Source organism: Limulus polyphemus, unplaced genomic scaffold, assembly GCF_000517525.1.
Source record: "Limulus polyphemus unplaced genomic scaffold, Limulus_polyphemus-2.1.2 Scaffold3304, whole genome shotgun sequence".
NCBI lineage: Eukaryota > Metazoa > Arthropoda > Merostomata > Xiphosura > Limulidae > Limulus > Limulus polyphemus.
The window spans coordinates 62,567-79,413 of record NW_013668914.1 but is presented as its reverse complement, the minus strand read 5'-3'; the positions used below and the strand labels follow the sequence as shown (position 1 = coordinate 79,413).

Genomic DNA, 16,847 nt, shown 5'->3' with positions numbered 1-16,847 from the left:
CTTATCTTTTTATAGCTTCCTGGGTTTATAAATATTTTAGTTAATTTTCTGTCTTTTATTGTTTTGTTTCTAAAAATTTCAAAAGAACATATTATGACTGAACTTAAATAGTCTCTTTAAAATATTTCTTTTTTTACTTCTGTGTATTAAAATAAGTAGAATAATGTTACGACAGCGGAAGTCACGTAACGCTGGTAACACGTCATGAGATTCTCAAAGGATCATGAATTGTCCTGGCAACTCTAGTTTGTTCCAGGCACCCTCTTTTTTAGTATATAAGTCTAGTAAATAAAGTAATTGCATAGATAGAGAAATTAAAGATGGAGATAATCGAGTCAAGTCATAAGTAAAGTGTGTGAATCCCTGTGAATTATAGCGTGTTTTTATAAAAGTAGTTAAGTTAAACTTTGTGTATTGCAAAGTTGTATTGAGAAAGAATAAACTAGTTTTATTTAAGAAAGGACTTGTATCGCTGAAGTTCCTCGGAAAGAATTTATACCAGAAATTAACAAACAACCAGACACGCAACAATAATAAACAGCAACATTTTAAGGTTAATATGAGTACTAGACAAAAAAAAAAATTATTTTATTTAAGAATATATATTGCAAAAATTATGATTTGGTAATCCCTTATTTTTCATATGAAATAAAATTGTTTATTGTAAATTCTTTGTTCTAAAAAATTCATATACTTTTTTTTCTATATGTAGGATAAGTTCCTATAATTGTACTCTGTTTCAACTCCATCCTTCTTGTAACTTTACGTCATTCTTATATTTTGTTGAACCAAAAGACACTTTACAGTTTAATGCAAGATTAATATTTTAGATACAGAATGTTTAAACAGTTTGTTTGTTTGTTATGAATTTCACGCAAAGCTACATAAGGACTATCTGCACTAGCTGTTCCTAGTTTAGCAGTGAAAGACTAGAGGGAAGGCAGCTAGTCATCACCACCCACTGCCCACTCTTGGGCTACCCTTTTACCAATGTACAGTGGGATTGACCGTCACATATAATGCCCCCACGGTTGAAAGAGCGAGCATGTTTGGTGGGAGAGGGATTTGAATCCACAGATTGCTAGTTGAGCACCCTAACTACCTGGTCATGCCAGGCCTGTTCAAACAGATGCTTAGCTTTTCTGTATCAATTTCACCTGTTTCTCCACACTAAGGAAACTGGAAACATCTGACCACCTAAGGTAGACTAACACAGATGATTGTAATAATACTACACAACTTTAGTGATTGGCCTAGAGATTCTGACAATAGAGAGCACTTTATCAAGCACTTTTAATGAATTGGGGATACTTTATTATTGACAGTACTAGTTGTTGTTTGTCATTCATTTCTTGAATTTGTTCTTTATATTTTAGAAGACACTTATTAGAAAAAAAACTGAACAAAGTGGTAATTCACCACAAGATGACATTATTTCCAAGTTCAGTGAGAGTGATGATGAAGTTTTTGATTGTACAAAACATGATGTTGTGAGTTTGAAGAATGAACCAGAAGAGGAGTTTCAACAAATTAACTCTGAATTAGAAGGTTTATCAAGTGAGTGTAAACATGTTACTAAGTATATTCATTAACCATGTGGTAAAGACACTAGTATAAAAGTGGTATTTCTGCAATGAGTTAGATTTTGATAACCATACAAATGTTTTGTAGAACAATCTAAATACAAAAGTTTTGGTTTTAAAGTGTATCTAGAAATACACCTTCCTGCTGTGATGTTATAAAGTACAATATACTTTAACCTTTTGACACTTTGGGTTCTGATGTGTAACTAGGCTTTTATACTAAGTGTTACACTAGGAAAAGATGTTTGTGTGATGTATTCTAAAATGACATAAATAACATCATATATCACACACTGATCTCAATTTTTATAATGTTTCAACTTCATTAGTTCATGTAACATCAAGGTTGAACTTTGTTGTAAATAGATGAAAAGGAAAAAGAGAAAAAATACATTTAAAATATATGGTCTATAAGAGAAAAAATACATTTAAAATATATGGTCTATAAGAGGAAAAATACATTTAAAATATATGGTCTATAAGAGAAAAAATACATTTAAAATATATGGTCTATAAGAGAAAAAATACATTTAAAATATATGGTCTATAAGAGAAAAAATACATTTACAATATTTGGTCTATAAGAGAAAAGTACATTTAAATATATGGTCTATAAGAGAAAAAGTACATTTAAATTATATGGTCTACAATAGAAAAAGTACATTTAAAATATATGGTCTATAAATTGAGGATGTACATCACTGAATTTTATATTTGATATATAAGTTAAATAGACAAAACCAAAACTTGGAAATCATAAAGAAAATATTAATAAGCTATTATAATTATGTTTTAAAGAAAATTTTACTAAATCAAGGTAGATAGAAATTGGCAAAAAAAATCAGACCTGGGATTATGCCCCAGTTCCTGAGTCCCTTTTCACTTACACTAATGTTTGTTAGAAAGTTTAGTTTCATTGATTCATAATATGAATTAAATACAGTTGTAAAAACATGTATGTGAGTCTAGTTAGATTTAATGATTTAGTTGAGTGGTTAATCAACCCAATAATTCCTGACCACAACAACACAAGGAAAATGTTATGAAAGAGAGAGAGAGATGAAAGATTAAAGAACAAATAAATGGTTATAGAGGAATGTCAATGTAATAATGAGTTTACTGAGGAAGGAGAAGGTTGTTTGCATACTTGGCAAGCACTTCTAACAAGTTGATGCTGCCAGAAATGTAAGAAAACATTATTGCTACCCATTTAAATTCAAAGTAAATATCAAAACAAGCATGTAGTGTAAATGTAGATTGGGTGAAACATTTCTGAAATGTTTACTTCAGCATTTATACAGTAAGGCATATATATGGAAATATATTTCCATATTATCATACATGTTAACTTACAAATCACTTAAAGCAGTCCAGTAATTTATCAGTAGAATACGGCAAAGAAATGACTACAATTTTTTTCCATTAATCTCTTTTCTTTTCCCATGAATAACCTCAAGGACTGTATACAGAATAAAACTTCTAATAAATAAGTTAAATATTTAATCATCTAATTATCTCACCTATTTAAATATAATATCAAATTACCTCACCTTCCCTAATTTGAAATCTCAGTTACTGTTAAGTTTTCTTGGATTGCTGTAAAAACCAAGACAAATATTAAATTTATTCACGGCAAAAGTTTGTACTATACTTTTGAGAGTGTAGTCCAATGTAGTCCTTGACATTTTCCTTGATAACCCACTTTAATAGAAAATAAGTATACCTCACAAAAGAATTTGTTTACTTAAACTCTTTACTTCATTTCTTCTAGTATGACAACTTAATGAAAAGTGTCACATTTTAAATTTAAAAATATTTCTAATATGCATTACTAATTCATGACATCAAAAGCTGAAAAAGAAGTGTCACAAATAACATGGGAAATTCAAACAACTTCTATAAATATCATGGCAGCAGTGGAAAAGCAGTAGTTTCGCTAAATGTTTTAAAGTTCTGTTTCGGTTTTTACCTACTATGTAAATGGAGTGTCACAGGGGCAGAAAGTGACAAAGCTGAGGCTTGAAGTTTAACTGGAAAAGCTGTCTCTAGTTTTATGATTTCACCAAAATTGTTTAATCAGTACAAAAATCCAGTGTAAGTTTTCATTACTTATCTTTGTGAAGATTCTTGCTTTGTACCTCACTCATGTATAAGGTGTCTTTAGGTTGATCTATTCATAATGGACTACTGCATTTGTAGTGTGGCATTCTTTTAATGCACTTACAATTAATTTTGTTATTGTTATTACTGTGGCTCTGATGTCTTGAATTTGAAAACTGTACTACCACTGCAGGATAACTATTGATAGTCATAGGTCAACTGCACATATCTATTGTAATCTATGTGTACTGAAATATCATACAGATAAATAAACTGTGGTATATCTATTCTAATAGCTTTCACTTTGTGTATGTTTAAAAAGGCATTTAAAATATATAAAAAACAGCCCAGAATGCACCTCAGAGGATCTATAACCTTATAAGTAGTGACTCGCATATCCCTAGCTTTTTTGAGATATGCAGCTTACAGGATTCTTAACATTTTTATTTTTCTTTTGAGCTGTTCCCACTTGTGAGTTTTATGAATATTGAATTTTTGTTTCAGTGAAGTACTATAGATATGAAATTATCCACACTTATGACAGAAAATCATCAATTTCTGTAAAGTAGGCATATCCACAAACTTTACTTAAGATAATCTGTACTCAGTTTGTAGAACCTACAGACAAAGATGTCAGACACTTTCATTACCATTAAATTTTCTGAATACATTATTATTTTCTCCAAATAAGAACCCTCCATCCCAATAATATGAATCGTTACCACAAATATATATAGGTACACTTTTTAATTTAATTTTTCCAACTATTTTATTAGGTCATTATAAAAACTATTTAGGAAATTATTAACTTATGATATAATATTTTTATTAATTATTATATTTATCTGAATCCATCTTTTGACTATAGATCACTTGAACAATGATCATGGAAAGAAGTTTTCTGAATATATATTTTAACAAAACAAACTATCTTTACAATGACACAGAACTGCAAGTCTCTGAAATCAACCAGTGATGATGGGTTGGACAAAATGCCCTCAAAGGCAAATATCCAGAAAAGACATAAATCTTCCCATAGTGGAGATAAATTATACAGGTGTGTTATGTGTGGCAAGGAATTTGGAAGTAATTATTACCTAAAAGAACATACGATAGCACACACACAGGGGAAAAACCATACAGTTGTGAAGTGTGTGGCAAACACTTTGTAACTAACAGTTATCTTAAAACACATCAGAGGACACACACTGTGGAAAAACAATACAGTTGTGTAGAGTGTGGTAGAAAATTTGCAAGAAATGGTTATCTTAAATGGAAGAAATTTTCACCTAAAAGAACATGTCAGGACACACACTGGGGAAAAACCATACAGTTGTGTTGTGTGTGGCAAAGAATTTATAAGAAATAGTAATCTTAAAGCACATGAGACAGTACATACTGGGGAGAAGTTATACAGCTGTGAGAAATGTGGTAAAGATTTCGGAAGTAATGGTAATCTTAAAACTCATCAGAGGATTCACACTGGAGAAAAACCTTATGGTTGTGATGTGTGTGGCAAACAATTTGTAAGGAATAGTTATCTTAAAGTACCTCAAAGGATACACTTTGGGAAGCAACCATAAGCATTTATGTGTGGCAAGGATTTTGGATAAAGCATATCAAAGAATACATACAGATGAGAAATGGTACAGTTGTATAGCATGTGTAAAGAAATTTCTAAGTGCTAGTCAACAAAAACTGACAAGTAAGTCCATGCTGGGGATAAATCATATAGTTGCATAGTATGTGGTAAAGAATTTTGACTGTAACAGTTACTTAAATATATCAAGATATACACTGATGAGAGAACTGAAAACCCCTGAAAGTAAGAAAGACAGTATCATTCAAAAACAAATCTAGAGTCCAGGTAAAATATAGGTTATGAGAAATAGATATTGGAAGAAATAGTGACATAAAAAAAAAGCCTAAGTGCACACATTCAGCAAAAACTGCAAATATGTACACTTTTAGACAAACAATTTAGAAGTCATGGTAAGCTAAAAACAGATATAAAATAAAAATAGAAAATAATATATTGAGTTGTAGTGTGCTTGACATAGAATTTGAAATAAATTATTACTTGAATATATGTCTGAGGAAATATTTTTGGGAATGTCACATTTTTGTAGTATATATATATATATATATTGAAAAAATCTAGAACTAATTTTCATCCTAAGTGCATACTGTTGAGAGAGTTTACAATGGTGTAATATATGGGAAAGAATTTGACATAAATAGTCACCAGAAAAACTTTCAGAAGTTAATTGTGAAGCGTGGAAAAAAATGTGATATTATTTTTAAAAAGTTGTGTTATAAGACATGTTTAGAAATGATATGAGACAATACATATTGAGAAGAAATAATTTTTTATCTCTCTGGTAAGAAATTTCTTGGTAATTAGCTCATACAGTTATCTACAGTGCAGATAAAAAGAACATTTATGTAACATGTGACAGTGAAACATCACTAGATGGGAGAAGACAATACATTTTTTTATAAAGTGGTTAACATTCTTTCAGAATGATAATTTAACTAAGCATCTGTAGGGTGTGATATCAAAAACAGGAGCTGTAAAAACATTAAAATGAGCAGTTGTATTTACACTGGAGTAAAAACATTAAAATATGCAGCTGAATTTACACTGCAGTAAAAACATTAAAATATACAGTTGAATTTACACTGGAGTAAAAACATGAATTTTCAGATTACAACAAGGAATTTTAAACAAGTACAGTAACCTAGAACAACATTATGATTTTACACTGGGGAGAAACCTTGTAGCTGTGACTGTGACTTGCACACAATTTATATTTTGTTAAACATTATACTTACTCCTAGGAGACAATCATACATTTGTATATTGTGTAAAAAAGATCTGGCAGCAGTAGTTGTGTAAAACATCATCAAAGTATGCACTATTATAAAGAAACCATACAGTAATAAAGTCTGTCACAAGGTATTTAAGATAGTTCATGTGTAAAAATCATTAAAGTATCCACTGAGAAGGTAAGCTATAAACCTGTAAGGTCTATGGTGAAGGACTTTAGAGACAAAAGTATCTAATGACACATTCATAAGTAACATAAAACCTTAACTTCTTGTCTTTTTTTTTAGGGTAAGAAAACTTTCTTTTTGAGTATCAGAATTTTCTTTGTGATTATTAGAACTTACTTAATTGTTTCTTAACTCATACTTTTAAACACATTAATAACAATATTAATGGAAAAAATAAATAAAACTTTAAAAATTAATGTATTGTTGCTTCTTTATTATTTTTATAAAAGTCTGTGTTATCAAATTGGTTAATCTACATGTGCCTGAGAGCAATGCACTTATTTTGTTAGATAACACAATGCATATATAGATATAGACACAGTGAGAGAAGTGGAAATTTTGAAGTCCTAGTATAAAACATTATTATTCATGCACACCCTTTAAGACATTCTGATAAGTACCAGTAGACATGTTTTGCATACAGCCTATCAGGTAAATAAATAGCACCAACAATGTCTGTTTTATTAAGTAAATACATAAGACATCAGTTATTTAGTAGATCTGAAATCTGGGTTCTCATTCCATTCATGGTAAAGAACTTGGATGATAATGTGTATAGAAGTTAGTTGTTTGGGGGAACCATCATAGGGAGAAACTAATGATAGACTACAGGTGCTTCAACAAGATTCATATCCAGCAACTGGTTTAGCCATGAGAGAATGGTAGTAGTTTCTCACACCTCCAAATTCTGTTGGAGGTGAGTATCTGGGAATAGGACTGACATCCTAGTTCAGACACCAGGTGAGCATGTTTTGGTGTGAGTCGAGTGCCCTAACCACCTGGCCATGCTGGGCAGAGAATGGTAATACCCTGAGTCTTGATCCATTGCCTTGTGACTAGGGCTATTTATGCAGGAGCTCCATTTTGCATGAAAACTCTGTTTTGTTTGGTATAGATGAGTAGAAAGTCTTGTTTCAGAACTGTGATGTGTCAAGCACCATTGACTGTCCCTTTATATCCCACCAGCTGTGATTATCCAGTTGCACAAATGGCACCCAACATCAGAACATAAGTACTGTTGTGGCATGCAGCTGGCTCTATGAAATTTTCTTGAAGGACATTTACCAAACTCAAATGCAATCACTGTTTAAATATTTTGTATATCTTGACACATTAGAAAATAATTAGTGTTCTAAAAGGCAAGAGGGTATTATAGCATCTGTGATGCATGATGTTGTTGACATGATATGAGTAGTAGTTTCCATCTAGCAACTTTGCTATTGTAGCTCATGCTATGAAGATAACATCTGAATGTACTGGTGCACACTGTCAACTATCCTGCAACAGTAGCAGCCATTTTATCATTCTACACACACTACCTCAAAGTATGAAGTGTCTGTACTGTTCGTTTGGTTTTCCAGATCATCCAGAAAGTGTTATTTTCTTATGTGACTGAAACTGTATTCAGTGTGGGCCTAATTAAAATATGGTTAATTCTCAGGCTCCTTTTATTCTTGACACCTCTACTTCTCTGTAAAGATTAGTCAAACATGACAGCATGAAGATAGTTGATTTGTGTTCTCTGTAGTGTCTGTTTCTGTATTGTTAGACTTTTGATATATATACACACACAAACGACTATGTTGTCATTGTGTTTCTGTATTGGTAGACTTTTGATATATACACACACAAACGACTGTGTTGTCATTGTGTTTCTGTATTGGTAGACTTTTGATATATACACACACAAATGACTGTGTTGTCATTGTGTTTCTGTATTGGTAGACTTTTGATATATGTACACACAAATGACTATGTTGTCATTGTGTTTCTGTATTGGTAGACTTTTGATATATGTACACACAAATGAATATGTTGTCATTGTGTTTCTGTATTGATAGACTTTTGATATATACACCAACGTCCATGTTGTCTTTGTGTTTCTGTTTTGGTAGACATTTGATGTATATACACACACAAGTGTCTGTGTTGTCCTTGTGTTTCTGTATTGGTAGACTTTTGCTATATATACACACACACAAATGTCCATGTTGTCTTTGTGTTTCTGTTTTGGTAGAATTTGGATGTATATACACACACACACACACAAGTGTCTGTGTTGTCCTTGTGTTTCTGTATTGGTAGACTTTTGCTATATATACATACACAAATGTCTATGTTGTAGTAACTCATTTGGGTGACAACTTAATATTAAAAGGCTGACAACATGTTCAAAGAACTGGCCCCAGCCTCAGTCCATAATACTGTCTAGTCCTGGTAATGTTCAACTGCTAATGTTTGTCCATGAGAGTAGTGGACCAGAACCAATGTTACTGCTATTCTCGGGAACTTCATTCAAAGCTTTTGTCTGGCTACAGACATTGATGGCTGCAGCAAGTTGGTAAAACTGGTGGATGTCAATATGTTAATGGTGGTCGTGCAGGTGAAACTAGAAAACTCCTCAGCAGTTTTGTTGACTTTCCAGACTTAAACTTTAGGTAAGTTTTCTTAGGCTTTCAAAGATTATGATCTTTCCTGACAAGCATACATAAGTCATTCAAATGGATTTGAGTTCTACAGCACCCTTTAATGGGACATGTGATCAGAACTCTTGTTCTGTTTTGCTTCCTTGCCCTTTCCTTCAGTTACGATGTGGTGCTGGTCAATTGTGTCCAATGCACAAGCTGTGTAGTGTCCAAAATAGGTTCTGTAATATTATTGCAAGGGTGGCTGGTGGTGGTTATTGGATTGGTCCCAACAGTGAATGGATTTCTGGTGTTTTTAGGTACTGATGGGGTACAGGGCTTTAGTATTAAGTCCTTAGTAGCTTTAGATAGAGCCAAGGCATTGGAGAATTCCACCAACAGGTGGTTCTCTTCCATTGATTCCATATTTCTGATAGTTAGACTCATTTCTGTAGCCTTGGGTACTTCAAGGTAACCCTCAGTTGAAGTTGCCAAACAATATCTACTCTTTCATAGTAGAAACATAGGGTGTGTCAGACAAGTGAATAAAGAGCAAAATTTCTGGATAATTGAAGAATAAGGCATTTGGAAGGGTCACAAATTTGATCTTATACAGAAAAAAGTCAGGATTACAAATTCTTGGTAAACCTTGTTGCTGATTGGTAAGAAGTTCAATTAGAAGTATAGGTTTCATTTTGCAATAACCAATTACAAATAAATTCCAGATGAAATGTGTTAAAATATTGTATTATTTTCACTTTAGTAAATAGAGGCAAAAGTACAGAGGTGTTTCTGTCGGTCAACATTCCATGAACATCCAGGATGTGATTTGTTAGTTGAAGTTTCTGAACCAACCATTTTAATGTTTTCTGAGCTAAAAGGAACCTATTCAAATAACTGTGTAATCTGTTGAACGAACATTTGTTTCATAATCTTCTGTATGTCATCCAAGCACTTTTTTTAATATACAAAAGTATTCCTTTGAAAAAATGACATGACAACAATAATTACAGAACATTGAATTAAAATGGTATAATGTGTAAATATTATGGGATTGATCTTCATCTATTTTATGAAAATAAACTACATCAGAGTATACTTGCACATTTATAGTTTGATTGGCTGTTATCCAACCATGGAGTATCACATCAGCTCAATGCCTTTAAATGTACTTGCTGTCATACCGTTCCCAGCAGTAGTGTGATGATGCACTTGTGACAGGCACATAGAAATCAAACTTTTGAAGAGAAGGCTAAATATTATGTTTCAATTGGAGATATATATATACAATAATTCTGAAGAGAATATATTAAATTAATACTGTTGATAATAGAAGCAGTTGAGGAAGAAAGCCTAAACTATTAAGTCCAATATAGATCTTGCTAGTGACCTAGCTGCAAACATTACCTCCAGAATGGTTAATGTGGTGAGCTATAAAACCCTGCCTTGGACAGAACTAAACCTACAAGTAAAAATGATCATCAGGCTTTAAACGTTGGGATGAGAAAAGCTGGAAGAGAGAGTGCCCTTTAGAGATGAATCCAGACTGATGTTGTTTGTCAACAGCAAATGATAGTTTTGTGGCAAAGTAGAGAATTTGTTTATTGGCAAGAAACTAGTGAATTGGGTAAGACTACACAAAAGTCTTAGCTATAAATCCAACATCATTCAATTTTAAAGTGCTTAGATGATAAAAATGACTACATAGTAATGAATTTTTAATTATACAGGAAAGGCTTAGATGATAAAAATTACTACATAGTTATAACTTAAATTATACAAGAAAGGCTTAGATGATAAAAATGACTGCATAGTAATGAACTTTTAATTATACAAGAAAGGGTTAGATGATAAAAATGACTACATAGTAATGAATTTTTAATTATACAAGAAAAGCTTAGATGATTGAAATGACTGTATAGTAATGAATTTTTAATTATACAAGAAAGGCAGAAATAATTGAACAGATGCATAGCACCCCCACTTTTACATATTTGACTTATATAGCAACTTTCAATTATTTTATTATACTAAATTTTCTGGGGGGCATGCACCCCAAACCCCTGGATTGAGCTGCCTTTGGCAGCTCCTTATACTTTCAATCTCTCATTGTAAAATCTGCATGTCTAGCCAAGCACCCCCACTTTGCAACTTCTTCCTACACCAGTGTTGAAAAAGGACAGGATAATGTATCAAAGACATGCAGAAAGAATTAAATAATAAATTCTAATGGAATTGGTGTAAGAGGAATGCCAGAAAAGAAGTGTGTCTGCAGATGAAGGAGATTGTCATTCTTCATTGATACAGCTGAAACAGAAGAACAATATAGATCCTTATAAATACTAAAACAGTTAGACACTACCAAAGTACAGTGTATGAAACATTTCCAAAATGTTTACTTCACAGCATGCACAGGTAGTGAGAAATATGTAATTATATTTACATTTTAACATAAACATTAAGCTGAAAATCACTTAAAAGCAGTCCTTGAGATTAGAGATAGCACATGGTAAGTACAATGGAAAAATATAACATTTTTCCAATAAATTCTTCATTTTTCCTGTGAATAACATCAAAGAAAGATTTTATACAAAAATAAAACAGCTGATAAATAACTAAAATATTTAATATTACAATTACTTTACCTTGTATAATTTGAGATGTCATTTACTGTTGAACTCAGTGGATTGCTGTAAGAAACCAAGACAAATGTCAGGTTTATTTAAGAGAAAAGTTTGTACTATACTTTTGAAAGTGTAGGCCTTTCGTTGGAAACTTGACTCTCACCTTGATAATCCACATTAATAGAAAATAAGCATTGGTGTTCACAGAAATTTTCTTTTTTGGAGTGGGGCAAAATATGTACGTAGGGGATCAGCTCTTACAGTATAAGTCAACAGGCTAAAATAATGTGTTATGTGTGCTTAAATGTAAAAACAAATTTACAGTTTTAATAAAAATTACTGGAAAATTTAGTTTTACTATGATGTTAAGTTTACATCATAATGCTTGCAATTTTTTTAAATGTAAAGAGGGGAATGCCCCCTCTTGCTCCTTCCTGTGGGTGCCCATGAAAATAAGAATACCTCACAAAAGAATTTATTTATTTAAACTCTTTACTTCATTTCTTTAGGTATAATAGCTTAATGAATATTCTCAAATTCTAAACTTAGAAATATTACTGATACATATTATTAGTTCATGACATCAAAAGCTCTAACAGTAGTATGACATACAATGCAGGAAAATTCAGACTTCTGGAAATGTTGTGATAGATGTTTGCTCAAGGAAAATACAGTAAATTCACTATATATTTTGTTAGCATCAAATAATAAGAATTACATTTTGGTTTCCTTTCTATGAAAGTGGAATATTGTATAAACAGAATGTGACAAGACTGATACATGAGAGTTAACTTGGAAAACTGCATCTAATATTATAATTTCAACAAAAATATTTAGTTAGTACTTGAGAGTTAACATGAAAAATTGCTTCTAATTTTATAATTTCAACAAAAATATTTAATTAGTACGAAAACCTACTGTAAATTCTTTGTTCCTTGCCTTGTACCATGCTTGTATATTAAGTGAATCTATTCACAACTGACTACTGCATTTTTGATGGTTGTGACCTAATTAATTCCTGTTTTCTTACTGCTAATATTTCATTTTTTGCCACAGACTTGATGTTCTAATTTTGAAGACTATAAAGAAGTAATAAAACTATAAGATAACTGTTGATCAAAACTTATCAACTAAGTTTATATATTTTAATGCTCCATGTAGACTGAAGTAAGATACAGATTAAAGTAAATAGGCAAGTTTTAAAAAAGTTTTATGAAAAACAATGTGGTATGCTTAGCTTAATAGCTGCAATTTCTTGGTTAAAAATTGAAATTAAAAAGTACAAAAAATGGACCAGAATGCACCTTGTAGAATAAAACATTATTTTTTCTTAGTCAAGTGAACCCTGACTTTTTTGTAGTTTACATCTTACCTGGACACAACATACGGGGCTCTCAAAATTGTTAACTGGTTTTTTTTTTGAGTCATTTCCACCCTTGAGTTTTCTGAAAATTGAGCTTATGTTTGAATGAAGTACTACGAAAGTCTGTAAGAGAAAATCAGCAATATTGGTGAAGGTAGGCCTACACCAAATGTTACTTAAGCTAACCTGTATTCAGTTTATAGAACTTATATACAAAGATAAATGACACAAAAGTTCCATTATCACGAAGTTGTCTGGACTTTGTGTTATTCTTTACAACAAGTAGTAACCATTATGAACCCACCCAGTAATAGAAACCATCACAACTATGTATATATTGGTACATTTTTAAATTTCTTTTTTTCTTTTGGTTATCCAAATAGAGCATTATAAAAATTACTAAATGATAATATGTAAGTTTTATTAATTACAATATTTGTTTAAATCCATCTGTTGATTGTAAATCACTTGAACAACAAACATGTAAAGAAGTTTTGCAGATATCACATTTTAACAAAATCTATCTTTACAGAGACACAAAACTGCAAGTCCCTGAAATCAAGCAGTGGTGATGGGTTTCACGAAATATCATCAAGAGGAAATAACCAAAAAAGACAAAAATCTTCCCATAGTGGAAATAAACCATACAGCTGTATTATGTGTAGCAAGGAATTCGGAAGAAATTATCACCTTAAAGAACATATGAGGACACACACTGGGGAGAAACCATACAGTTGTGTAGTTTGTGGTAAACAGTTTTTAAGTAATGGTAATCTCAAAACACATCAGCGAATACATACTGGGGAGAAACCATACAATTGTGTAAATTGTGGCAAACAATTTGCAAGTAATAGTTATCTTAAAGCACATCAGAGGATACACACAGGAGAGAAACCATACAGTTGTGTAGTGTGTGGTAGACAATTCAGAAGTAACAGTCATCTTAAAACTCATCAAAGGATTCACACAGGAGAAAAACCGTACAGTTGTGTAGTGTGTGGCAAACACTTTGTAAGAAATGGTAATGTTAAAGTACATCAAAGGATTCACACTGGTGAGCAATCATATAGATGTGTTATGTGTGGCAAGGATTTTGGAAGTAATTCTCACCTGAAAGAACATGTGAGAACACACACTGGGGAAAAACCATACAGTTGTGTAGTGTGTGGAAAAAAATTTGGAAGAAATGTTTACCTAGATTTACATTTGAGAACACACACTGGGGAAAAACCATACAGTTGTTTAGTGTGTTTTAAAGAATTCAGGAGTAATAGTAACCTTGCTGAACACAAGAAGGTTCATACTGGGGAAAAACCATACAGTTGTGTAGTGTGCACTAAAGAATTCAGAAGTAACAGGCAGCTTAACGAACATATGAGGACACACACTGGGGAGAAACCATACAGTTGTGTAGTGTGTGGTGGAGAGTTCAGAAGTAATAGTCATCTCAAAAGACATCAGAGGCTACATACTGTGGAGCACTCATAAAGATGTGTTATGTGTGGCAAGGATTTTAGATAAAGTACATCAGAGAATACATATTGGAGAGAAACCATACAGTTTTGTAGTGTATATGAAGAAATTTGTACATATTAGTAGCTAAAAATACAAAAGATAATCCACATTGGTGAGAAGCTGTACAGTTGTATAGTGTGTGGTGAAGAATTCAAAAGTAATAGACATCATAAAGAACATGAGAGAGTACAAATTTGGGAGAAACCATATGGTTGTGTAGTGTGTGGTAAACAATTTAAGGAATAAACCATTTGGTTGTGTAGTGTGTGGCAAACAATTTTTAAATAATAGTCATCTTAAAGTACATCAGACCAAACATAGTTAGGAGAAAACAGAAAATTATACATTAAACTAATCAGTGTAGGTTTATTTAGCTACAGACTGTGTGTGTACTCACAGCCTACCAATATGTAAATAGATATCCTATCCACGAATAATGCTCTTTTTTTAATTAAACACACATGAAACAAAGAGTATAAAACTACTGTTAATATTAAGTGGGTCTGCACTTTGCAGTATTTTAGGCAAGAACATGGTTACATATTGTACTTACTAGATTTGAAATCTGATTTGCTGATCAAATAGGAACTCCATCTTGCATGAAAACTGCAGTATCTGGTAAGCTGGTCATTGTTATATATAGGTAGAAGGTCTTCTTTCAGAATTATGCTGTATCAAGCACCAGTGTCTGTCTCTTCACATACCACCAGTTGTGATTATCCAGTTGCACAAGTGGCAGCCCACATCAGAACATAAATACTGTTGTACCATGCAGGTGGTTCAGTGAAAGTCCGTGGGAGGATGTCTACCATATTCAAGTGCATCCACTGTTTAAGAATTTTGCAAATCAGGACTCGTTAGAAGAAAAATATATATCCTCTACAATGAGGAGTGGCTTCCAACTAGCTACTCTGCCATTGTAGCCTGTGTCATGAAGATAACTTCTCATTATATTGATGCACACTTGCACTTGTCCTGTAATAACAGTTGCCATTTGGCATGGCTGATTGTCCACATTCTTTCTCAAAATATGAAGTCGTTCTGGGACCTCGGCCTATTCAGAAACTATTGTCTTCAGGTGAGACTGGAACTGTATTGTTACCCAGTTCACTGTGTACAGTGGTACTACAAGTGACTTGATGATATCTCATTGACTGTCTTCTTGTTCTTCAATAATCCAAGTATGTGACCTCATGAAAATTTGGTTAATTCCCAGGATCCATTCCTCGTGGCATGGTTTGCTTTCTTCACTGGGTTACACCATTATTTTTATGTTGGACGTATTTAAATATTACAGCATGGAGAACGTTGATGTGATTTATTGGGGGTTTTGAGTTGTTGGTAGGCTTTTAAGATATATATATATACAGGGGCCCCTCGATTAATGCGTTTTCGTTTAGTGCGCTTAGATTTTTTTATAACCAATATTCGATAAGTGCGTACATAATACTCGATTAGTGCGGTAACACTTATTTCATTTTAACCATAGTAATTGAAAAGTAAGTTTTAGGCACCGAAATATTTTTTTTTTTAATTAAAAATAGAAAATGGGTAACTATTTTACTTGTCAAGTTATTACTATAGTGTCTACCCCGGGGTATTTAAGCGATTTTTCACCCCTTGCCTCGGGGTAAAATACTTGAAATACCCCGGGGCAGATCTTTACTATTTTACTGAACAAATATCTTTTTCATAACAATAATTCATAAAAACTATCGACCTCATCAAAATCATCGTCGTTGTTTATAGGAAACTAACCATAGATTTGAAATATCAGTCAGTGAAAAAGGGTAAAACCTTTGCTAGGGCTGGTGAAAGAAATTTGGAAAATGAAAGAGAAACACTTTGAGAAAAGAAAGATCTGAAAAAATCGTTGGCTACGAGTTTAATGGGTTTTTTTTTTAATTTTCTTTAATCGCTCTAATTCAAATAGATTTGAGCTCACTTTTATTTTAATGCTTTAAACTTAATAAAAATGACGTCTTATAGAGGTATTTTGAAAGTGACGTATGAGTATTCGATTAGACTTAAATTCTGTAACGTGTTTTTTTTATACTGTGAGATTTTCCAGATCTGTTTACTTTTACGACAAGCTTGAACAAAAAAGTGATAAAACTTTGGCAACCTTATTATTTGTTCGATATTTTCTTAAATACGATTTATAAACTCTAGTTATTACATCATCTAAGTAATTAGTTGT

The 16,847-nt window shown here is 32.1% G+C and overlaps 1 protein-coding gene across 2 annotated transcripts in view; it reads left to right on the top strand.

Annotated features, from left to right (window-relative positions):
* LOC106469102 (zinc finger protein 436-like) overlaps positions 1 to 14,909 on the top strand; it is a 64,182-nt gene extending 49,273 nt beyond the window's left edge. For both annotated transcript variants that reach the window (XM_022397516.1, XM_022397517.1), the window contains 2 exons: positions 1,377 to 1,557; positions 13,665 to 14,909. In XM_022397516.1, coding sequence (XP_022253224.1) covers positions 1,377 to 1,557; positions 13,665 to 14,620 — 1,137 coding nt within the window. In that variant the 3' untranslated portion in view covers positions 14,621 to 14,909. The remainder of the gene's footprint in view (positions 1 to 1,376; positions 1,558 to 13,664) is intronic.
* Positions 14,910 to 16,847: the final 1,938 nt, after the last annotated feature.